General features: G+C 38.1%; 1 protein-coding gene across 2 annotated transcripts in view; it reads right to left on the reverse strand.

Annotated features, from left to right (window-relative positions):
• The window catches only part of galnt9 (polypeptide N-acetylgalactosaminyltransferase 9), a 70,338-nt gene that overhangs the window by 34,182 nt on the left and 10,314 nt on the right, over positions 1-25,842 (reverse strand). For both annotated transcript variants that reach the window (XM_088424815.1, XM_088424826.1), the window contains 3 exons: positions 19,283-19,449; positions 15,870-16,044; positions 3,253-3,450 (listed from right to left, as the gene is read on the reverse strand). In XM_088424815.1, coding sequence (XP_088280941.1) covers positions 3,253-3,450; positions 15,870-16,044; positions 19,283-19,449 — 540 coding nt within the window. The remainder of the gene's footprint in view (positions 1-3,252; positions 3,451-15,869; positions 16,045-19,282; positions 19,450-25,842) is intronic.

Consider the following 25,842-nt stretch of genomic DNA (forward strand, 5'->3'; position numbering starts at 1 on the left):
CATCTGCATTCATCTCTGCTGTAGTAGATTCTAATTACAGGAAGTAAACCTTTTGTCCCGGACTTTTTTCCTTCCGTCTCGCTTTATTTTTGGTGAATTCAGGAAAGGAAAACAAACAAACAAACAAACAAAACACCACTTTCAGGCTAAAAATACATTGTAAATTGTTACATTACTTTCATTTATATAGAGCAAAATATTACTATTCTTTTGTGTGTCATGCATTACACTGCTGCGTTACAGCAAAAAAGTAACGCAATTACATTATTTTTGTAATGCATTACTCTCAACGTACTGAATTATTTTCAAAATGTATGTGGACATCTCTACTTATGCCCAGTTCAACCGAGGTGTAAATATTAGAATGGTCACACCAATTTTCGATGTGATGGGCGAAACATTTCCTATGGGATATATTGGGGGAATAATTCTTATGTTTTAATGAGTTTGAGGTGGAGAGAAGTCGACATGTCAACATCAAGTATTCAGCGATGTTTAGTTTAATGCATGACTGTATGTGTTTAAGGCACAATCACAGTAAGGCAAATGAGGAGGGACATATCGTATTACATTAGGGTGGCTAGCTAAAAAGTCATTTGAAGCCGTTTCCACAACAGTTGAAAATCTAAAATGAAGATTGAGTTTGTTTTCCTTAAATTCTTTTTATTCCTGCTGCAAACACATTGGGGTATCCACTATATACCGTACATGTGTAACCCTAACTATAACCCTTCACTGGTGATATATTAGCTTGATCAAGTATAGATAATGAATTTTGTGTGAATGTAAATGTGTTGCTAGATCTTGCAGGTTTGCCTACTATTGTGGCTTCTAGGTGTAAGCCAACAATACTTATGTGAATTTTATCTCATCATGAGTTGATTATTCAAAGACACTGTGGTGCATGTTTACAGCTTAGCCAAAGAATTTCAGTTAACAGCAGAAAGAATATGAGCAAAATGACCTGAGTTGTTTTTCCTCTGTACCACTGAGTTCAGAATTGACAACGAACCTAAAACAAAATTTAGTGCCGAATAGCATTCTTTTCTGTAGAACATTGAGCACCCAACTGTTCAGCTTTGATATGAATACATTGCCAGCTCTGGATCGCACCACTCTTCACAGGGTTCACCTAACATATACCTCAAAAAAATCCAGTGTTATTTGTACCTCTGTTCTGTCACAGACCCAACACGCTAACTAGACAACTGCTGTGTTTTCTTCCTCAGCCATATTTTTCTCAGAGAATTGTCTTTTAACAAGATACAATTCAAAATCCCATTTTGTTCAACTGCATACCTTAAACTGTGACATCCATTAAATGAGAATACATATTTTCCATATTCACCCACTATTATGGTTTCAGAAAGATTAGCTGATCTGTTGTATATGACAAACCTAGGTAAACGTAGAACAGATCAGTAAAATTAATGAGGAAAAAATTTGTAATAATATATGAATGCTATCGGGCTTCATATTATAACACTCGGATGCTCAATTGTATTCCTCAGGAATCCCTTTTGCTCAATTTGTAAAAATTTAATTCCAAACATCAATTGTAATCTAGTTGTGCATCTCTGGGTTTGAGGATGTTTACGTCACTGCCCAGCATCTACTTTGATAATGGGTCTGCCATGCTGCCATGGTAACCAAGTCATGTCATATTATTATGAGAGTGAGTGGAGGATTTATATCAATAGAACACAAGACTGACCCAGAATATGTTCCTACTCTTCATAACTGAATGTGGATTGCGACACCTTAAACTGAATGGACAAACATGCATTGTAAATATTATGGCCACTATTAATTCTTTTGTTTTAAAATCCTTCCTGATGTCGGAATTTACCTTTACCAGAGATCTGCACACATTTTGGCACAAGGTTTTCAAAACAGCAGTATTGATTTTAATAGTACAGTATTGAAAACCATTCTTTATTAACGCTTTCACCAACATTTAAAAATCAAGTTTAAAAATTGCTGTGCTCTCTTGTTTTCATATTGAAAAAACTGAGTATCTACATGATACTGATACTGGGTATCTACATAGAATTTACTACTAAAAAAAAAACAAAAAACAAACATCGCACATTATTCAAAAGTTTTTTTTTTTTTTTTAACATTTAGATGTGCACCAATAGATAAGCAATGTCATGCATTTGTAAAAAAAAAAAAAAGAAAGAAAGAAACTCAGATCTATGTAGTGCATATCATACACAATGTAAATCAAAATGCTTCACATACCGTTATTACAAGTCCAACATTTAAAATCAGTTACAGAGTTGAAGAGAAATAAAATAAAATACATGATTATAATAGTTCGTTGCTCTGATGATAAAGGACACCAGCTAATCTGGGGAGGGGATCATACACAGGTATAGAGTAAAACTGCTTTTTAAGCATATTATGAACTGGTCGGGACCGTTCACAGGCTCTCCCGATATACTTTTAAAGAAGATCGATTCACTTCTAAACGGAAAGCTTTCATCACAGATTCTCTTTTTGTAAGCAGGGTTAGCAAGTAAACACTACTTTATTGATTTCCAGAAGACATTGTGCGGGAGTTGGCATGGGCCAAGGAGAAAAATATCATTGTAGTGCAGGTGCAGATTTAGACTGTGACTTTTTAATCCATCTTCCTTCATCATTCAGTAAATCATTCATGAAACCGTTACACATATATGCATATTATTTCCTACGTATCAGAAGTGTTGATGCATGTTACAAACAAGAGTTCTTCTACATAAATAATAACGTGACAAAAGCACTTCAGCGCCACTGGGGCAAATGTTCAGGCCAAATTTTTACAGAAGTGATTCATTTCTATTCAGCTCTATGCACACAGTTTTGGAAACTTATGAGATATTTTGAAATGTTTGACCATTATCGCAGATTCATTTCTATAAGACTTTAAATAAGTTTATTTAAGTCACTTTTTTATAGTATTCATGATCCAATAAAGGATTATACCACAATATGATCCAAGCTGGCTTTTGAATGGCACCCAAATACATTAATGATGCAGCATCACTGCGGCCTTGCGGTCATTTGCATTCAGGTAAATGTATTTATCATGTTAATGAGACAGCTTTCAAAAAGGTTATTTATTTGTGTGTCTGGGTGGCACATCGGTCCAAAGAGGGCCTTTGGTTTGATGGTTACCCACATGAATGAGTCTCAAACTTCAGTTATCCATATTTCATCAAACATTCTCATCTATTATGTATGCCGTTCACTTGGTGAATAGCTCACCTGATAGGCGCTGTCTCATCGCCCTTGTCCAACCACTCCTGCGGAGGGATGATGTACATACACCAGAGCCCCCAGTTGTAGCCGTGGGCGGCATTGGCATACTGCTGCACCTCAAAGGTGTTGTATTTGATATTGTCTATAGCAGGCAGAATGATGCGGGTGTGATCCTCTTTCATTCGGGTTAGAATTGGTTCAGCCCTTTGGAAGAAAAGGGGGAAAGCAAAGAATCACAGATTAACATGCTTTTGTTTTTCATAAGGCTGTGTCACTTTATATTACCATGTATTTAGGAATGCACATACAGTAAGTGGTATGCATGGGCAACAGAAATCATTGATGCGTAACATTGCGTCCTTCACTTTGCGCATTTGCATAGGGGCTCCAAGATGTGCCGTGGCTTGAAACGCAATTAAATGAGGTGCAAGATTCACCACTCATGTCTCCAGCTAGCAGACGAAACCAGTAGGTTTGATACAGGGTCGAACATTTTCAGCCATCCTTTATTTGACAAGTATGAAAAGAGCATGTGAATATAGCGCAATTTATGGCTAACAAACAAGCTAATCAAGAAACAATAGCTAATCTCCCTATTGCTACGCGGCAAGCTAAGCAGGCGTGTCCCATGTCTTCCTATTCTGAGGATATCTGCTTTTGTATTCAAGTAGCTTGGGGTGGCTGTAGGGGCTGCGCATCATCCTTGTGAAAGTGTGAATTATCTGCACCCTTGCTTACATATATATGCATGACTGTTGAAGATATAAAGGCCCAACTCATTTTTCCTGAAATCTGTAGCACTCATGTTTTGTCACAAAAATGTGAACGCCATAATCTAAGGCACTGGGTTCTCAACCATTTTCAGTGATGCTCACCACTTGAAATATTTTCTCAGCTAAATACCCTCTAACAAGCACAAAAGAATTTCAGATGCGGGAAAAAATGAAAAAAAAAAACTTCAGTGTCTGATTGATTAGACTGTGGAACTACTTTTACTATAAACAGACACATATGTGAGAATGCTATTCGTTGATTACAGCTCAGCATTTAAAATAGTCATCTCTGACAAACTGACGAGCTCCTTGCACTTGGTCTGGCACCTCACCTCTGCAACTGGGTGGTGAACTTCCTCACCGGCAGACCCCAATCAGTCAGAGTTCACAAATGCACATCCAGCACCAGGACTTTAAGTACAGGGACAACCCAGGACTGTGTGCTGAGCCCCTGCTTTACACACTCTTCACCTATGATTGTGCTGCCCAAATTAACACCAGCATGATTAAGTATGCGGACGACACTACAGTCATCGGGCTGATCACTGGTGGGGCTGGAACAGCATATAGAAAGAGGTGACAGACCTTGTGACCTGGTGTTGCAGCAACAACCTCCGCCTCAACACGGTCTAAACCAAAGAACTGATCAAAGGCAGCGAGTGGAGCCGCACAAACCACTATTCTTCAATGGGACTGAGGTGGAGAGGGTGAAAGCCTTCAAATTTCTCTGCACCTACATCAGTGAGGATCTCACCTGGTCCACTAGACAGATTTTTCAAGAAGTCCCAACAGAAACTGTAATTTGAAGAAATTTGGTATGTTAGCAAAGACTCTTGACAACTTCTACAGATACACAATCCAAAGGTCCTCTCCACCTGCATCACAGTCTGGTATGGCAACTGCACGGCACAAGACAGGAAGGCTCTCCAGCGTGTCATCAAGACCTCATAGCACATCTGTGGAGCAGCCTTACCTTCACTGCAGGACATTTACCGCACCAGTTTTCTGCGGGGAACACGCAACATCATCAAGGACAGGACACACCCACAAAACGACCTATTTGAAATGCTGCCATCAGGCAGATGCTACAGATGCCTGAGGGCCAGGACTGCCAGACTGGCAAACAGCTTCTACCCACAAGCCATCCAGATTCTCAACAAATCCCTCAAAAACTAATCTGTCTCCTACTGCATGCATACACAATATCTTGCACTACTTTTTTTTTTGCTCTACATGATATTCTGCACTACGTTATTAGCATGATTGTCTCTGTTAGTTGTTTATTGCTATTTATTGCTCGTTTATGGAATGTAGTCTGCTGCTCGGGGGAGTGAACGGAATAAGAATTTCATTGTGTGGTACCACTATACATAAACCTCTTGAATCTTGACTATGAAGTACAGTATATGGTCAAAGTTTAGATAGTAATATTTAAATAAACAAAAAACACTTGCGTGTTAAAAATTCAGAAAAAAAATCCATGTAACTTTGCTCAGACTGAATGTAGTCTTTTTACAGTGAAATGTAATCAATGAAATTTACTGTTTAGGCATATTTTACTCAGCAACTTAAAAGATAGACCATAGGTTTTTGACGTGTGCCAGAAAATCTGCACCACTAATAACAATGAGCATCTGTGTAAAAATGAAGGGCATACCACATTTTTCATAGTCATTACATCACAATTTAGCAATAAGTTGTTTGATGTTTCAATTAATTGGCTCTTGAATTTGAAAATTTTAAATGTATACTATTCCTTTCATGGCATTAAAAGGCATTAAATCTGATTTGTTGATAACCACAAAAACATTCACTGAAAACATGAGCAAAACCAGTTTCATTTTACCACCCATGCCATTTCAGGGTCAGCATCCGAAGCAATCCTAAATTCACATAATATTTGATTGGGCACGTGTTTTGCACTCCCATACAAAGTTTGCGCTCACATCCATGTATTTTGCCATCCGTTATATATAAATTGACATAATTTTAAAGCTTTTGTACACTGACCGAAATATTTTTAATAGCAAACAAACAGTGATTTTTGCATAAAGCGTGTTTTTTTTTTTTCCAAACATAAAACTTGCTTTTATATATCCCACTAAATTATATAAGGAAAAGTTGGCACAGTTTATTATTGCACATCTGTGAGTGAAATAACAAATATTTGTGATAAAGTCCATATATCACAAAGGCTCCAACAGTGATACTGAATCCACAAAATGATGCTTTGAGCGTTTACACACAGCTACAGATGTCATCTCATATTTTATTCTCCGTTGACATGAATTATGCTCAGTTCACAGCAGTGATGCAGACTGTCAAGCTGGCGATATTTAACATCTAACTGCCAGATTCATTCCCCTTGACTGTTGATAATGCCAAGATCTTGGAAAATGAATTTTCGGCAGGTCAACAAACAAGCCCAGAAAGAACAAATGGCAAATATCCCAGTTTGAGACTTGATAAGAAGAATGAGCAAGTTCTACGGAAGGAAAACACAAGAAAAGACAAGTTATAGTTCTTCAAGTTGAACAAGTTGCAAAAGTTTTTTTTTTTTTTTTTATTTCTCCCCAGAAGGACCTAATTCACTTCTGGCTGACACAATTATCATTAAAGAGAGAAAAAGAATAGATACTGTGTTAATCACGTTGAAACACCTTTGAAGAAGTGCAAACTTAAAGGATACAATGATTAAAGGATATTTTCCCAGGCTGTCTTGGGAATTAAATTAAATCTTAACCTCAATTGAGTTTGTGCAGGATCACAAAACATTTTAAACAATGAGATAACAGCAATCTTAAATCACAACGAAAGCCAAAAATGTCTGAATATTTTTTATTTCGTTTTTTGCTTTCGCAAGACTTTAATAAGGTGACTATCTGTCTTTCAACCCAGCCGTCCTTATATGGATATTACCCTCATATTTTGTAGCAGTGAAGCAAATGAAGACATCCGCTTAACCATTTCAGTCCTTTGTTGACAGACTTTGATGTGGCAGAGGACTCATATATTTGTGCTCCCAAAATGGGTGCCTTGGCTAAAAAACACATGTCCTTATGCTACAGTCACAGTGAAATCTGTGCCAGTGATGCATGAGTTCTCTCTCTTATGTTCAGAGATAATATCCACCATATCTTCAAAGCCAGTCCTAATACACTCGGCTTGTCATGTGATATACTTCTAAATTTATAAAAGGAGGTTGCAATTATACCGTGATAAATGTGTCTCTGAAGGATACTCCCACACTTCTAGTTTCTCTGCGTCTTTCCGCCCACTGCCTCTGTTCACCCTGATTCTTGTGCTCTCTTGCCTCATCTACTTCTCTTCAGTGGGACCCATTTGTCTTGCCCATGCAAAAGTACCACTTTCACATGAGCGGAGAGCTCAGAACATGAATGGAATGGACCAGTAGTACACATAATTGCATATGCAATCATGACACAAAAGAAGCAATCCAAACACGTAATAAAGATGGTTGAACACGATACAGCTATTAAAACAGCCTAAACTCAACTAAAGTCAAATGATATGCAATCGCTTTATCATTCAGCAACCAAAATTGATCGCATATACAATACATGGCGGTAGCTCAAAAATTGATAAGGTTACAGCACTTTGAATGCTGTCGAGTTGAAATCACCACTCACTCACCACACACAAGTCTCAATCACTATACCCGCAGCAAATATATTCTGTATTTCTCCGGTTACAAGCTGACTTTTTTTTTCCTTCATTTTCAACCCCCATATAAGGTAAGTTGTCTTACAACAGCATAATTCACAACAGACCGCTTTTTTTCCCACAAATCTGTGCTTGAATACCATTAATTCAAATGTGAAATAAGTACTATCATGTCATTTACAAGGCTTAAAATGCCAACCCAGCTTTTGTGAACCCTAATATAAAAACACAGAACATGGGCCCTCCCCACAGGAAGCCAACATCCAAACCCAGAAAATATTCACTGACACGGATGTGCTTACTACTTATTGTACATCACAGACTCATTCACATTGGCTCACATTAAAAATCAAGGATTATCAGATAATGGAATCTAAGCGCTAAGAATTATTCCTCAATATCAGGAGGGGCCTCAGTCCTTCAAGTAAGAACCCTTTTAATTTTACCATGGGATAAATGTAGCAGAGCATATGATCAGTCATGGAAGAAGAGATTCAATTTCACTATTTGAGGCTTTCACTCCCCATCTAAATAATTTACTTGACAGGTATTCTGGACTAATCCACGCAATATATTGTAAAGCAAAATGAAAGCCACTGGCTGGGGTATACTCATCTTCTGAATGCATATAATGCATGCATTCAGAAAGATACAAAGCATTATCCTGTTAACACAGAGCTGGCATACTTTTCTATCCTTGAGTGCATGAAATGAAAAATATGTCACCAAGATATTGTTCTTTGAACAAAAACCTGTAATGAAGACCTTTATGCATGACTTTTTAAATAAAATTAAATCATCTTTATTGAACTCATGTATTATAGTTTCAGACAAAAAAAAAAAAGTGTTCCGGGAATGACCGTGTGCAACTCACACCAAAATCACACCATGACAAGATTTGGGGTTAAGAGTAGTGTTTTCTGTTTACCATTACATTTTGTCTTACAGTTGTCCTGGGCTGACTATGAATTAATCTATCTAATCATTTTCTAGAGTCAACTATCTTCCTTAGGGTTGCTGTCGTCAGGCAGTAAGCGGGAGACACCCTGGACTGAATTCCAGCCAATTGCAGGGTACACACTGACAAATAACCATTCACACTCACAGTCACACATAAGGGCAATTTGGAATGTCCGATATACCTACCATGCGTGTTCTTGGAATGTTGCAGGAGATCGGGAGTGCACAAAGATGCATGTTATCACAGGGAGAACATGCAAACTCCACATAGGAAGGTCGTGGTAAACTGGAATTGAACTTGGGACCTCAATAGTGAGGCAGAGACGTGCTAACCAGTTTTCCACTGTGCCACTCTTGTTTAATGATGATGAAAATTAATGACCATAATCTTTTGAACACTATAGTTATCGAAGATTCTGTCCCTGCATTTAGTTGTTATTGAATCGTTATCAAGTATGGAATGTCAACTCCCACTTGTCTTTATGCTAGACCACATTCACTGTGGCTCTCCTGACATTACAAGGAACAACTACAGCACTGTATATATTGGATATGGGCAGCTAGAGTTACATATATTACATATACAAGAGACATTACATATACAAGAGACATAATAAAATAAATCTTGTAACACCAATTTGATCAATATTATTACTTTATGGTATGGAAGAGGCATGTTTATAAGTTTCCATTTGTTACAGTTACTCCAATATCAAGCTTGAAGGTACCGTATTTTCCACACTATAAAGCGCACCTAAAAGCCTTATTTTTTTTAAAAAGCTGATGGTGCGCCTTATAATCAGGTGCGCCTTATATATGGATCAATGATGAGATTGGGATTCGTAGGTGGGGAATGAAGTGATAAAGTAAGCATTACCTGTTTCTTTCGTGTGTTTACAGTTGAACAAGGTTGGTCATATTGACATTGAGTTATTAGAGTTATTGTTATTACTTTGAGTATTACTATATTGTGATCGACAAAGTTTTAAAATATGTAATTAATTGAGCGTGCGCCTTATAATCCGGTGCGCCTTACATATGAAAAAGGTTATAAAATATGTAATTAATTGAGGGTGCGCCTTATAATCCGTTGCGCCTTATAGTGCGGAAAATGCGGTACATAGCTGATTTAAGATGAAAGAAAGAAAGAAAGAAAGAAAGAAAGAAAGAAAGAAAGAAAGAAAGAAAGAAAGAAAGAAAGAAAGAAAGAAAGAACAATGACAGTCACAGCACCACAGCATTTGTAGCATTCACCCAGTCGGGAATGGATGCCATGTTGCTAATGATTAATCATTAATAACCTGAGAAAGCAACTGTGCAATTTCCTTGTGACTCTTCTGCAGTAATGAGGTTCAGGAGTGACAGACACTGGGACCAAATTTCAACAAAGTCCTGCAGTGGAGACGGTGTCCCTAGAGGGTCAAAATGCACTTGCACAACAGTGTCCCTGGAGGGTCAAACTGCGCTGGAGTGGGGGCTACCCACTCCCGCCATTACAAAAAATACTAATAATGTAATCTAAGTTATCTAAACTTCCGAAAACAAAACAAGACCCATTTGTGAAAGGATTGCATGGACAACACTTAATTGCATGCATCATTTACAATGGGTGAGAACATAGATTATTTTTAATTCACAAGTGAATTAATAGTTCGTGACTTAAAGAGCAATATATATTTTTACAGGTTACAGTAACATTTAACAGGCCGAAAATGTTAGTTCCTTTTCTCTTGATGACAATGACACAAAGAAGAAACTCAGCAATCAATCAGCAAAGTAAAAGACAATCAATTGTGTCCATGTAGAGTGCTATTTCTTTGTAATTTGGATAGAAATCACATACTTTTTCCTGTGCGGTGCTTTTTAAATTGTGGAACTGACCAACGGACCATGGTGCAATGACGTAGCGCAGGACTTATGCAACTTTTTGAGGACACAGGTTTGAACAACATGACGTCGCTGTGTGCATACACACAATGCGCATAATGTGGGAGCGACACTAACAATGAGAAAGGCGTTTAATGGAAGAAAGGTTGCATACCAAACATTCCATCCTTGGAATTCAGAAATTGAACCCTGAGTTATAAATGTTTTGCCTGTGTGTATGTGTGCATATGTGTTTGTGCATGTGCATTTACAGTATGTACGTGTGGGGGTGTCATAACCCATGGAACCTCTTGCCAACCCAGGTATAACTGCTGAGAACTGCCAGTGGTTACTGTTATATGCTAAACTTATCAGGTAATAATTATATCCCTCCATGATGTTGTAAAATTCAAGGCTTTATAGGATGTACAATGAATCTGTGATCATTCATGTCGGTTAACAACTGCACATGTAACCACTACGTGCTGTCACAGAGAACTAAAACAAATTCTATTTCTTCCTTATAAGCCTTTAGTGCAGACTAAAACCACATTTAGAAACCTGGTGAAAAGTACCACTTCTCACACACCAAGAAGGGACTTTGAAACAAAGAGGTGCCCAAATGTGTCACACACTCAAAACAGTTGTCAGCTTAAACAGAAATGTGAACAGGCAGCATTCCTAGAGCAAATACAAAGAAAACCACAGGGGATGCCAATGAATCAAACAGCGCAGCTGCAAGTTGGCAAGATTTTTTCGGTAGCTCAACATGCATAGGCAATGTTCACAAGGTCATTGATGGAGACTCGCAACATAGAGGAACCATCCGTCTTACTAATCACTGGATGTGTCATGGTGAGTAATCATATTATGATAAATAGCTGACACCTTCCATTGTAACAAATAGGTTGTGTCGATAGAAGGTGATTCTTTGGAACTGAAGGAGAGGCGAAAAAAGCGTACGCACAGTAGAGTATGCAAATTAACACATTTACACGTACACACAAAGCGCCACACGGATATGTCTTGAAAAACCATTTGTGGTTTGGTTCATCCTGTCAAATCTTACTCATCTTGCTTACTTACTTACTGTTAAAATCAGAGGACATTTTTAATAGACTTGCTAGTAGATAACTTTTGTATAGAGCTAACTTGTATTTTCTTCTTTTTTTTTTTTTAATGCTAACACAGCCTGCCATGTAAAACAGTTGAGGACATGTCAAGTGCAAGGTGAATAGCTGACATCAATATTAATTTACTATTTATAAAGAACGGCACATGGGGAACAGATTGGCACAACCACGGTTTAATTAATATAGTAATACTCTGAGGTAATGAAACTAATTTTACACTGAGTCTTGTTTATTGATGGGGCCACCCTCCCAATGACCTACATGCTTTAAAGAAGAATGTATATGATTCATGAGGAAAACTTGCATCCGAATAATATTTTGATTAAACTGGCTTTATTAGAGTGCCCTTATAAGAGCCTATGGAAACTTTCTGTCAGAGACACCATGGCGGTAGCCATGTTTGCTCCTGTTGGCTCATGGAGGCTGAACCATCATGTGGAGTCATTGATAGTCAAGTTTGGATGCTAGTAGCTGTCATAGGCAGCAAAGGCACACACAGGATTCCAGTCGATGAACACAATCATGGACCATTGCACAGAGTATGGGTGCCTCAATAGAGGGAAAATATAAAAAAGCAGTACTACTTAAATGATCATAGAAAGGTCGCTGCATAGCAAGGGTATTGGGCGCTCGATGAAAAGTTACCTTTTTGGCAAGAATTTGTTAGTTTGCAAGGACCGTTGTCTTAATGCTATGAAGGCAAGCAAAACTGCAGAGCGTTTGTGGAAAAAGGTTGGATACAGAAAACAAAAATGCTAATGAATGGAAAACAGTATTATGTATATTCATGTGGATGTGTGTGTGTGTGTTAGAGGGATTTGCAGAGAGAATGGATAACTGACATTACAGAAGTTATACTGTTGGATAAAATCCAATTACGTTAGTATGTATCTACATGTGCGTTTCTGTGAGCGCAAGTGACTATGGGAGGCTAAAATGATAGCTAATCCTTGGATTGACAGTTGTAAGAGGCATCACTGTTTGCAGGAGAATGTATATCATACACCTATTTGTTATATATTATGAACAGCAAAACTGAGAAGGGGTGACGAGAAACGACGCATATTGCCATGCTAAGATAACAGAGTCAAATTTATCATCAATTTTCTTTGATTTTACCCACTGCATTTTCGTGTCTATGGCAACAAACTCACTGAATATAAGTCTTCCCTATCTGATCAAAGCATCAGCCTCTTTGCATGCAGTCTCCACAGTGCATTTTCTTTATATATATATATATATATATATATGCTGTATAGGGACCTATTATGATAATATTTATTAAGGACTTATACTTTCTGTCAGTCACATGACGCCTATAAACCGGAACAAGATAAGCTCGGGAGCAATTAACTGTGTATTCATCCAGTTGTTGCTTCAAACGTCAGCAACACAACAAGTTGCCAAGCTGTGCAAAACAGTTTGAAATGCTCCGGCAGCTGATGGCCTTCAATATATAGACATTGCTTTCTCTCTGAGTGTCTGACGTGCGTCACAGGAAGCCCTGCGATGGTCTCTGTGAAAAGCTGAATTATGAAATTGCAAGACAAGGCACAATGAACTTGGAGCACAACCAATTGTGGCTGAATACGCGACACCAGCCTACCCAGGCTTGCTAAAACTAATCTGTCTATGGACTCCACAAATAAGTTGGATGCGGAGTATTTGCCACATTTTAACACTATTTACAATGTGTGCAATGCGCTACACCCCTGAGTCTCCTGTTGACCACAGTAAATGCAACGTGAGCGTCTAATTATGATCAGCCATTTGGAAATAAAAAAGACACCTATTCCATCACTGGTATGTCCCCTTTCATACCCCCCATTCAGACAATACATCAACCTGGAAATGTGTGGGATTTTGCACACACATTTGTCATCCATTTTTTAATAGGTTGTCCATAAGAAATGAATGATGTTTATTTTAACATTTGTAATTGATTTGGATACTGCCCGTTGTGGAAACTAACAAAGGCAATAAAAGCACCATATGATTCTGGTAATAAACTTACAGTATACTAAATAACCACCTTCCCTTTATGCAGCCCACTACGCTTGGTATTTTGAAGGGACTTTATAGAAGATAGATGGAGGAAATAACAAATAAAAAAAAAAGAAAATGCACGCTTAATTACCAAGATAGTATAGCACTGTTTTAAGCTTTTTTTTTAACAAACCTGCATACATATTTAGATTACCTTTTACATAAAAAAAAAAAACTGTGAAAATAATAATCAGTTCAGGATGTCTACAAAGGAAAATGTATCTTTTTAATGTTTATGTGCAAATATTTGCAACTCTGGAGTGCCTACTCTCTCAGTAGCTGTGACCGACATATTTCTGAAAGTGGAGAGCTGAGAGCTGGAGTCTCCATTTTCAGCATGGGCTTTTGGCAAACTCCTCTCATGTGTTACTTGACCATGCTATGGCTCCTACTGAAAAGGCTGACTAGAAGAGCTCGTTACTCCTCAAAGACTGCAACTGCTACAAACAGCAGTTCAAATTTCATCCCAGTTAAAAACAGGTTTCCTTGTATAGGCAAGAAGCCAACCTCACTGAACTATCATATTTTGACACTACAAAATGATACTGCTATGAATACTTTATGAGTCATTCAATAGAGAGCGAATGATATGAATTCACAGGCAAATTGTGTCTGTTCAACTATTAGAGGTGAGCATTGGGGGTATAGCTGATAATGAGAGGACACCTTCACAAAAAGAAGGTATCAACTTACAAATGCCGGTTTTAAATTGAGGTTGTACATTCAGTTGATAGAGGTTCCCAGGTTCATTTGGAGTAGACTATCTACAATATGTCAAGTGAGATCGAAAAACAGAGAAGAGAGCTTCACTTTCAGATACTGAGGTGAACGTGACACCTATATGACAGACATTTTCCTTTGCGATGTTTTTGGCTGGGTAAAGAATATTAAAGAGTCGTACAGGTTTCTTGGATGTCTGATTATCAAGTACCCAAACAACAAACAAAAAGTAATATGCATCCTCTGGTAAAGACTCAAGCTTAAAAGGGGTAACGCCCAGGGCATTTTTAAAAAATACATTTTTTCAATGTATGTTCTACATGACAGTAACTCAAAAACTGACAAAGTCACAACAGTTCCAATGTTGTCAAGTTGAAAACCCTAGAGAAACATTTGTTTGATGTTTTGGCTCATTCATCTCGTAGCAAACAGTCCTTTTGGAAAAAGATATTGAGCCGAAAGTTCCAGGAAGTGTTAAATGGCCCCTGGAGAGTAAATCCAAATAGCAGGTAAGGACATCATCTGAGATTTGAGCACTTTAAAATCTGAGGAAGTATAACATCTCAAAAAATGAAATTGGGAAAAAGTGGTTCTTTGGCCTCAACCCTAAAGCAACTTTTCTAGGTCCCAATTCATCCCTTAGATAAAGTGTGCTTGTTTTTAATGTTGCTACGTTTGTGTGTGCGTGTGTGTGTGTCTGTGTGGTTTCTAATGTAAAATATATCACAATGGGAAATTACATTTCAGATTTTTGTGTCATTAAATACCTGATTTGCAATTCGGAGTGGTCTCAGCCTGACCAGAAAGTTTTATCACATAAAATCTCAGATGCATTTGGCCATATAAACATCTAACGTTTTGATTACGTTTCAACAATTCAACGCAACTTTTTTTCTTCAAGCAATAACAAACCGACATTGCAGAACTTGTGTCTCCAAAATAAGCTTGCTCTCATTAATGAAAACGAGACATCGGCTTTGCATTGAAACACGGAATCAACTTTTCATCCTTAGGTTTCATATTACATTCCATCCAAAATAAAAGTGGAAATTTTATATCCTAGATTTCTATGTCCTTGTACGTGATATGTCATCAATGTTAGGTGAAGGTCAAGGGTGACGGAGGATGAATCAAAACATTACATTATAACTACCGTATTTCCCAGAGTAAAAGTCCCCCCCCCCCCCCCCCCCGCGCATTTCTACATCGTATATTGAGTAACATGCTGCTGCTTAGCTCGTCAAACTCGTTGGGAAAAGGAAACGTTAAACTGCACATGCATTTGAAAGCCTAATTACTGATAAGGTCAGACAGTTGCCAAAAAAGCATCCTAGTGAGAAGATAATTTTTCTTACATCCTTCTCATCTGGAAAGATGAATACGAGACACAAGACAGAGGTTGACCTTTGACTCGCTTGTGTTAAACATGACCTTCTCTTACCAGCCAATGTTGAATTCAACGTGAGCATCAAAGAAGCCAACAACGGGAGCCGTGGCTGCATTCCAACCGTGTATTCTGGCGCGAATCAGACCTTCTCGTTTGCTGTTCCTCACTATCTTGACCAGGCCAGGGTAACGTTTGTTCACATACTGATCCAAGTTGAATTTCAGCTCCACTGTAAAAGGGTAGATGAAACAGTTCATTAAAGTCTGTAAGAAATCGAGTGCATCCGACACAAACTTTGGCTGTCGATCATTTAAAATTTCTTGGCAAACTTGTGTTTAGTAAATATATTTATTGGGAAATGATTTTTCCTTCTTTTTTTTTCTTTTTTATTACATTTTGAAGATTAAAAATGGTTGCATCTCTGTTAAAACCTCTGTTAAAACCTATTGAGTACACTCCACATCTTGTTTAAAGTATGTAGTCAAATAAACAATTAAAAATGAAACTTTTCTTCATGCTATGGCTGTGATTTGATTTGTGGCAGTCCGGAACTAAAAGAAAAAGAAAAAAAGACATTCAGTCATACATATTCCTTTATTCTGCCACAGTACCATGTTTATGGGCAGTATTCATAAATGTTCATGTTTATAGGAACACATAGTAGTTCTTGAAAAAATACAATGAAAATAAAATGATGCAGCAATATATTCATACACTATTAATTGATATTCACATCAGTAGTTCTTCTCTAATAGAGCCTCCGAAGGTGGCTTTTGCACTTTCTTATTGCCGAATGTCCCGCTTTAAGTGAGAAAAAAATAATAAGGATGCATAGTGTTGGGTGTTTTGAACATTATTTGCAAACAAGCTCATTAAGTTTAACAGTCAAAAATGTTTACTTCACTATTGCCAGCTCCACATTTCCGTCCTTCAGCATCAGTATGCAAAACATCACCTGGGTAAGAAATGTATGAATAAACTCATTTAGATTGATTGTAATACCATTCATGCAGCTCATCAGCGAGCTTTTTTCATTTATTTATTTGGATAGATAGATCCTGCTATTCACCAGGGCTAGAGACTGGACTTGTCAATAGCAAAAATCTATAAATAATTGATGGTCATTAATTACATAGTAAAATACACTATAACAACATATGTATTTTGCACAGAGAACAACATTTTTAAAGAACATTTGTCTGTGTAAAGTTGAATCCATGGGTACCGTTCTGTATTATGGATGTAAAAATTACTGCAAGGGAAATCATGGGACCATGTGTGTTCCAAGCAAATAAAACACTGACCTTCATCCACAAAGGAAAAATTCCATTGTAGAGCTACATAGTGAACATAAAATACTTTGCTGTAAGCACAGCACGAACACTTACGGAGCATCGTTTCTTTTTACGACAAGAGAATTATGGTAGGTCTTTTTGCAATAACCAATAGTGATTGTAGGTATATGTTGCTATTTGGACTGTATATAACTCTCACTTACACAGTAACGGGCCTCCCGTTTTGCACAAGTGTTAACGAAGATGAACATATTCAAGACACTTCAAAATATTTTGGGTAATACGTTCATAATCAACACTTTTTATTTTCTTGAATATGCTCATAGTATAGCAGGAAATGCTAATTTAATGCAATGCTAAATTGTGGAATACTAATAATAAGAAGAAAGATGTTTGTTAGGTTTAATAATATTATTAAAACAGGACTGTGGTTCAGATTATTTCATAATATTTTTTATAGCAGAGTAATGTATGAAAACAAAGAGAAAGATTACAACTGTGTATAATGAGGTTTATGTTATTATTTAATGACATCCTACTTCAGTTGCTTTGTTGATTTTCTATTTACAGTATTTTGTGAAGATGGAGGATGTTTTATGTTTGACATTTAGTTAAATTTCAGTTTTTAGATGTATTTCTTCGGTGCCAACCAGAAGGAGGCTGACCATGTTGAGTGCAAAGAGCCAAACATAATCTGGTGCTGTATTCCTCCCACTCTCAACAGAAAAGCCTTTGTAATGTTGGAGTGGAACATCATGACCTGATGTGAGTATCACACACCATTAAGCTTTGTTCTCAAAACCATGGAAACAGTATCACAAAATACAAGCATATCGGCAACGGATGAGACTTAGACCATCTTCATTTTCTGTTTTAGGACCAGTGTTTCTCCATCATATTGCAAATGTGATGTGCTCACATTATTATTTTTTTTTTTCATCTTCTCATTTTTGGAAATGAATAGTCTCAGATCAGAGATTGGCCTTAAAACAGTTTGGTGTGGTAGAGTTGGGGCAAAGGTAGCTGGCAGACAAAACTTCAATCACAGTTTTCTCTAAGAATGAATGAATGGATAAACAAAGGAATAAATAAGAGAGAGAGAGAGAGAGAGAGAGAGAGAGAGAGAGAGAGAGAGAGAGAGAGAGAGTAAACGGCAGATTCATAACTACAAAAAAACACCATGGCCCCCTGGAGGGCAAGAACACACTGGACCATACATTCTGATGCATTAGATGCATAGATGATGACCAAAGAAAGACTGAGCAGACCTCACAAGACAATATATTCACAAACTAACAAGTTTAATGAATGACAAGATTAAACAACAGAAAAAAAAAAAACGTACAAAGGTGATATGACCTTAAAACGAGAACAAAATGTCCAAACAAAATTAGATCAAAAGGGAATCATAACAACCTGTCTTTAAAGAACTACATTTCATCAATGTTAGTAGGCAGATCAGTTAAGATGCTTTAGTTTCAAGCCGGAAAAGATTAAAATGCTACAATTATGCAGGACATTTAAAATCTGATTTATTTGGACGATGACCTTCACAAAATTACCCTCTGCCTGGTGCTGGTTCATATCTGCTGTCAGATAGGACTCAAACCAGAAATATCATCAAGGCCCATGAAGATTCACTGAAGAGCTCGAAATGTTAGGGTAATGTAATGAAACCATTGCTCTTCGAGACATCTGCTAAATCGGATGTTGTGTCTGATGTATGTCACACAAATGGACCATCTGTGTGGCTGAATCTTTAGTTAGCACAATTTCCCAACTTATATTTCAAGTGTATCAAATTAAACATCAAAATTGTTACTCTTATTAACTATGCAAAGATTATCATGACTGGTCCATTCATGTTGTTGGGCATGATTAAAAAAGTATATTCAAGGCGTGCTTTTCAGGAAAACTGGAGATTTTAAGGATATATCAATAAGGTTAGGTCAACCACCACATTTAAAGGCTACCTTCTTCTAATAGAATTTTTTGGGCACTTTTAGAGCAGGATTTCTAACCTGAACCTTTTTGTTGTGAGACATATGTTCCACAGGCCCCCAACATTATTCTACTCATTGATTTAAAATGGCTCAGTTGACATTAAAACTTGCAAATAAACATGAAACCGAGTTTGACCGGTTTTAATGGTAATGTTGTGGTGCTGCTTACCACTGTCGCTGTTGTCATCCACCAGAATGATCTCCTTGAGCAGATGAGCCGGTGTGTGGTTGACCACACTGTGAACTGAGCGCAAGATCACCGACAGAGCCTCGTTCACAAAGATAAAGACCACCGAGATCTGAGGCAGGTCCTCTGGATACGTTAGCTGCTTGCACCTAGAAAAACAATTTCAACATTATTACCATTTGGTTATAGTTTTTTTTAAAATTCAAAGTTAGTTACGTGCATGTTCAAACTTGAAAATATACTATGCAAGAGTTACAGTTCAAGGTTTGCATGATGTCGTGTGGAAGACCTAAGTGCAGCAAAGTAATTGTAGTGGATATCTTGCCAAGTTCCATATTGAAAGCCATTGAAAGTAATAAATTAAAACTGGGACCGACCAGGAAACTTCATACACACAAACCGATTAGACAATGAGTTACAACTGGACTACACACAAGTGACCCAGGTCACCGGTTAGTAAACAGAGGGTACTGGGCTGATGAGAACAGGTCAAAACCACAACTGAAAATAGAGACAAGAACAAAGCTACACAGCAAAAGCAGGACAAAAGAAAATCTAATCAAAACAAAGTAAGCAGAAACACAGATGAAGGCAGCCAGTGAAAGCCGAAATGAGAGAATTCAAATTTCGTTTGTTTTAGAAAAGGGAAAAACAACATAACAGTGTGTGTATATTTGAAAAAATACATTTATTATTAATAATAATAATGTTGGTAATTAACCCTTTATTGGGCACAGCGGCCGATAGTCTAAACCGCCTAAACAGTCAGTGCTTAAATTCTAATGTACCCCTAGATTTTTCTAAAATCCTGAAAATTCTTGCTGTTTAGGACTTCAAAACAGAAAAATGTGTGCCTAATAAAGGCTGTTTTTGCCTGTTTAGATTATCATCCAAAGGTGGCCCGCTGTGCCCAGTAAAGGGTTAATTATGATACATAGTTGATATTTGTGATATGAAATTGTCCTAACTGTTAAAAGTTGAGCAGGCTTGTTGCCTGTAATAACTCCACATCCAACATCATTTCTGATACGAAACTTGTATTTGAGAAAATTAATGCAGAATATTTAGAAAAAAACCCTCAGCTTTTATTCAAGCTTTTGCGATGGTCACAATGCCTTGGCTGCTTTGCTTTTAGTTTTGCACAGGCAATTAATCCTTGCCACTATCGTTGCTTGGAGTTTTGACCTTTGCAGGTCTAGTTATTAAAATTAACAACAATCTCCTCTTTTTTTCTCATCTTATCCTTCAAATACCAAAGCTATGTATTCTCCCATTCAGGTCAAAGCTCGCGTTCACTTCCACTTGAGTACAATGCTTTTGCTTCACATATACACTTTGACTTTGAAGTCAGAAGTAAAAGTGTTGACAGGCCAGAAACCTTTCGATGTGTTTCATGCTTACTGTGAAAATAAGCAACATAACAAAGGCGGAATCTTTCCACACAGCTCAAATTGGGACCCTCACGTAACCAAAGCCATGTCTTGAATGTGGCTCAGACCTCTCGGCGTGTTTTCATTAACTTTAAGGCTGATTAGCCGTATATGCTAAGGTGACATTTTGCCTTTAGCATTTCAAACCATTCGGTTAACGTATTGATTCGTCAGAAAGTATCAATCTGACATCTTAGTTACTCATTGTAGATGAAATGTGACAGAGAAGTAGAATCATAAGACCCATCACTTGGCAGTTAATATGTACTCCAATCACAAATTAGAAACTTTACAGGCAAGAAGATTTTATCTCAAGAGACAAAGTAGTAGACACTTCTCGCCTGAAGTAAATTGGTTATGATGGATAATTTCGCGACCACAGTTAGCATGTAGAAAAAGACGGCTATATTGATCAAAGCCTAAATTCAGTTACTTCACTGCTGTTCTGATGGTATTATTTTCTGAGACAGCACGTTTGCCATCTCAACTCTGCAGGTGCTCTGTCGAACTGGGACACCAGTGTGATGACAAACAACTGAAGGATGGAGGAGCAGGTGGATCCCAGCTTGGTGCTGAGCTTTGCCAGTCCGTGTCTCTTGCCAACATACTGTGATTTATGACGCATACGTTCGTTTTTCATATGTGACACCAAACCACGGATTTTGGGTCATAGGGATCACAACTGATTGCTTGCTCTCGCTTGCCAACGCCTTAAGCAGGGTTGGAAAATATTTCACGAAACAGATTATAATCATTTTAATAGCGCACCCCCCCCCCCCCCCCCCCCAAACCATGTGACAAAACCATGATGCTGCTTAAAGAGCGTGATTAAAGAACATACAAAAAACGTTATGCCTTGAGCTCCACCACACATATACCGCTTAACGTAAAGATACACATTGAAGTAGAATCACAGTAATTGTTCTGAAACACTGCTCACTAGGTATGTTTCTGGCAAATATGCAAGCAATACGAAAATGAATTCAGCTTCCAGGAAGTGTGTACATTTTGCAACACAGGCCTACATATAGCATTGCAAAAATAGGGCTCCGACAGCTAATAATAGCAGCACAATACCTCAATTATATTGGTCGAAATTGCAAGTCTTGTCTTAGCGTTGGCCTGCTTAAACAATTACACCCACATTTAGCACGTGTAAACTACATATTTTAGAGTAGCTTTCAATTATCTTCAAAAATGTAATATCAATGATTCATAAAAAGTGTTATAAACTTTTTCTTAGTTTACATGCCCTATATTCATCAGTTCAAATATAGCCAGCAAAAAAGCTGCCAGTTTGAACATATTTTGGAAGCAAACATTTGCCTCCACTTAAAGGCTTGCCTTCACCCTCTCTTCTAAAGAATAAACATGATTGATTCTCCTCCAAAGTATTATTTCAGTCAATTTTTTTATGCATGTATGCACTCCCACTGCAACTCTATTTGTTCCCCCTCACAGCGTTCTCCAAGGCCTCCCTCAATCAGTCCTGCCAAGTGTATAAATACAATGACAAAATCTGGCAGGGTGTTTGTACTGGGATCATATTGCATCAAAGTTTGACTTTGCAGAGCCAGGCACAACAATGCAGTATTGCAAGCCAACAATGTGTACACCTTTCCACTTTGCTACATGACTTGCACCATGGCATTGGTAGTAAAATACATGGAAAAGTCACACTGGCTATAGATTCAGTTCCTCTAGATGATGTGAAGAGGTGAGGCTCTCTAATTCCATTGCGAAACCAAATAATGACATCGTTCTGTTTCCCTCGTAATTGGCCCCAAATGCAGGACATCAGTCAACCTTTTCATTTGTACTCGTCTTCGGTGGTGGGGAAGTCTTGTAAAGCTGCAGCAGAGTGAGTGATTGACTCATCTGCTTGAAATGGCCCTGAGCTCAATGGCCAGCACTTATAATTTGACCAAGAACAAGCTATGACAGAAACAGAACGCCAGATTAAGATGTATTTCCAAGATACCGCCCCCGTCTCCACCTGTGCCAGCTTGTAGTCCCAGCTGCTGGCTTTGGCTTTTTTCCCCACAGCAAGTTGTGCATGCTGTAGATTTCAACATTCAGCTAAAGCAATGCATTATGATGGTAGCGTTTCATCAGGTAAAAGTGCATCCCAACACATTTGAATGCAGATTTTTTGATCGACCATTATATTTCCACCAAAAGTACACTTTAGCGTGTGCACAGGTCATATACGTAGCTACCTTCTCCCATTCAGTTAAGAGGGGCCAGCTATGCTGTCTCCAACCACCCGAAATGTTTCCTAACTTGATAAACTCTGCAAGGCAACATATTCATCCGTTGAAATAGGTCAGTAAGGGAGAGGTGAGAGAGATATGTCGGAACAACCATTTTAGAGGGTTAGATTGATGCTGTAATGTAAAATCTTACATTCCAGTAAAGTAATGTGTACTAACAAACTTCTATCTTTTATTTAAAAATAATATACATTAAAAAAAAAACAAGTTAATGATCTCTTTAATTGTAAGATTGAATTTAGGTTTGCTTGTGCAGCCTCCAAAATGGACATGAAACTCCCATTGTATTGCCATTGCCTTGAATGGTTGTCAGCCTCCTACACAAGGATAACTTCATGTCCAAAAAACTGAAAGACAGAACTGCTGTGTGTATTAGATTGAACATTTTCACAAATCAAATAGCAAATCAAATCACGGATGTTTAAACGTGTGACGGGATGTGTTGCACCTTTGAACAAGAGGATGTGCAAGTAAAAATGAAACAAATTATCAAAGATAAAAATGTATTTTTCATATTTGTGAATAAATTGTAAAGGGCGGCATGCTGACTTGTTAGCATGTCCACCTTACATGCGGAGGTCGTGAGGTCGCTTCTGGCTCCGGCCTTCCTTGTCTTAGGTGAAGGGCTTGTAAGTACAAATGGTTATTTGTCTTTGTGTGGCCTTCGATTGGCTGGCAAACAGTCAAGGGTGTCCACTGCCCGAAGGCAGCTGGGATAGGCTCCAGCACACCCGTGACCCTCATGAGGATAAGCAGTTAAAAAAAAAAAATGATGGATATTTGTGAAGGTGCTTAGTTATTTTTCTTCTTTTAACAGTAGTAATGTTACCATCTTGTCAGCCTTTATTGTTCTTTCCACCCACGGCCCAAAAAGCCATTATCCGACCAAGGCCACGGCCCAAGGACACCACATAGAGCCTACTTAAGTTCCTGTTTGTGTCTCGCCCGGACACAAAGGGCAAAAGAGAAAAGCAGGCATGCTGGCAGTCGTTTGGGTATTGGAATGTTTTTCTGAAAAGAAGTCGCAGCGTTCATTCAGCCATGGCAACATCAACTCCTCTATTAAAAGAGTTTCCTAATTAAACAGAAGAAGCTATGTGATTATCCAACCCCCATGAGGCACAATCAAAGATAAGAACAATCTATCCATCTTCTTTACTGCTTGTCCATATTAGAGTCAGGTGCAGCCAAGCTGACTGAACATAATGTGGGGTACAGGTCTGGCCTGTCCACGGTCAAACCAGGGCACATAATGGACAGACATTCACATTTACATCTGTGTACACTTTAGAGTTTTCAAGGTACATATATTTTTGGAATGAGGGGGGAAGCCGAAGTACTCACAAGAACCTCACCTGCATTCAACATTCAGCCCGCTCCCAAAGATTCACACCGTGAACCTCAGAACAGTGAGGCAGACATGCTAACCTCTGCTACACTTTGCTGTCACATCAGTATTAAATCAAGTTAAACACATGTGACTAGACTGACTGACTGAGCGCTAAAGAGCTAAACCAATAATCATACAAAGAAACTATTGCTTGCTGCATTTTGGGAAATGATCTGACATAAATAAAGCCCCCATGTCTATCAGCAGTGCTAATTTTGTTTTCTGAGAATGTGGCATTCACTATCATTTTTGATTACCAACAACAAATTACACGTTGCTTCGTTGTACTGCACAGTTGAAAAATTCTGTAGATCAGCTTGGACGGAAAGAAGTTTACAGTATGAGGAAGAGCAGCTTGCCGAATGTAATCCCAGCAGTGCGACTACCATTAAACAGAACAAAGTAGATGCCATTTAATAGCGGAAACAGCCACTTCAACAAATCCCAAACCCTCTCTCCCCTTGTGTCGGAAACCTTTTTATTTGGCTGAGTCAATTAAAAAAGAATTTCCTAAAACCCCTTCTACTCCAGAGGTACTTTCTGCTGACTTTATTAATTAATTGGCTTTTTTTTAACTCACCTTGCTCCTGCTTCCTGTCTTGACTATTTTCCCTTCTGAATGAAGCAGCGTGAATGAAATTCATTGTTACCCTACAACAGTCCTTAGAAGTCTCTCTTGACTGTGAAACTGTCTGACTGTCACATCCCACACTCACATTGTTCTGTGACACTGAAAGACAATGCCATTAAATCCAGAATACTGCATACATCAAGCGCTCACTCAAAGCATCTCAGACAATACAAATCATTCATTTGAAAATTACCTGTTGCAAAGAGAGTACCCATCCATCCATCCATCCTCCCACCCACCCGTCTTGTGTACGTATATTCTTTTGTTTCTGTTTCAGTTCCTTTATTCTGCGATCTGATTTTAGAATTATGTTCTACTTATTTCTGTCTGGAGGCCTATTCAAGGCTAGGGTTGTGTCCACCTGCTATTCGTTGGCAGCGTACCATTTGCTTCCACCACCTGCAGACATTTCTTCTTGAAGGACAAACTAATCAGTCCACAGAGACTCCTTCTGAATGTCTCCTGTCATTAGCCATTCTTGATACCGGACTGAGCAAAAATGCTGACCAATGTAGAACTACACAAATTCTGTAGCAAACAAATGCGTTCCAACAGAATTTGCAGTTCAGGCAGGTTGGTAACACACAATTCTGCTGCGAAGCTGAGGGCAGCCTGCACATAATTATTGCCATAAACCACCCGCTGTGCAAGAATGTCCCAAAGGAACCCGTTTACATTTACAAGGGTCAATTTAATTTTTTTATGTTTTATTCATGCAACACCCCATCTGCATCTCTTATAGAGCACGAGAGGACATCCTGTTTTGGCAAGAAGATAAATGGTATTGATGTACTTATTAAAATAAAACAACGTACAAA

The sequence above is a fragment of the Hippichthys cyanospilos genome, chromosome 1, assembly GCF_059441005.1.
Source record: "Hippichthys cyanospilos isolate Australia breed blue-spotted pipefish chromosome 1, RoL_Hcya_1.0, whole genome shotgun sequence".
NCBI lineage: Eukaryota > Metazoa > Chordata > Actinopteri > Syngnathiformes > Syngnathidae > Hippichthys > Hippichthys cyanospilos.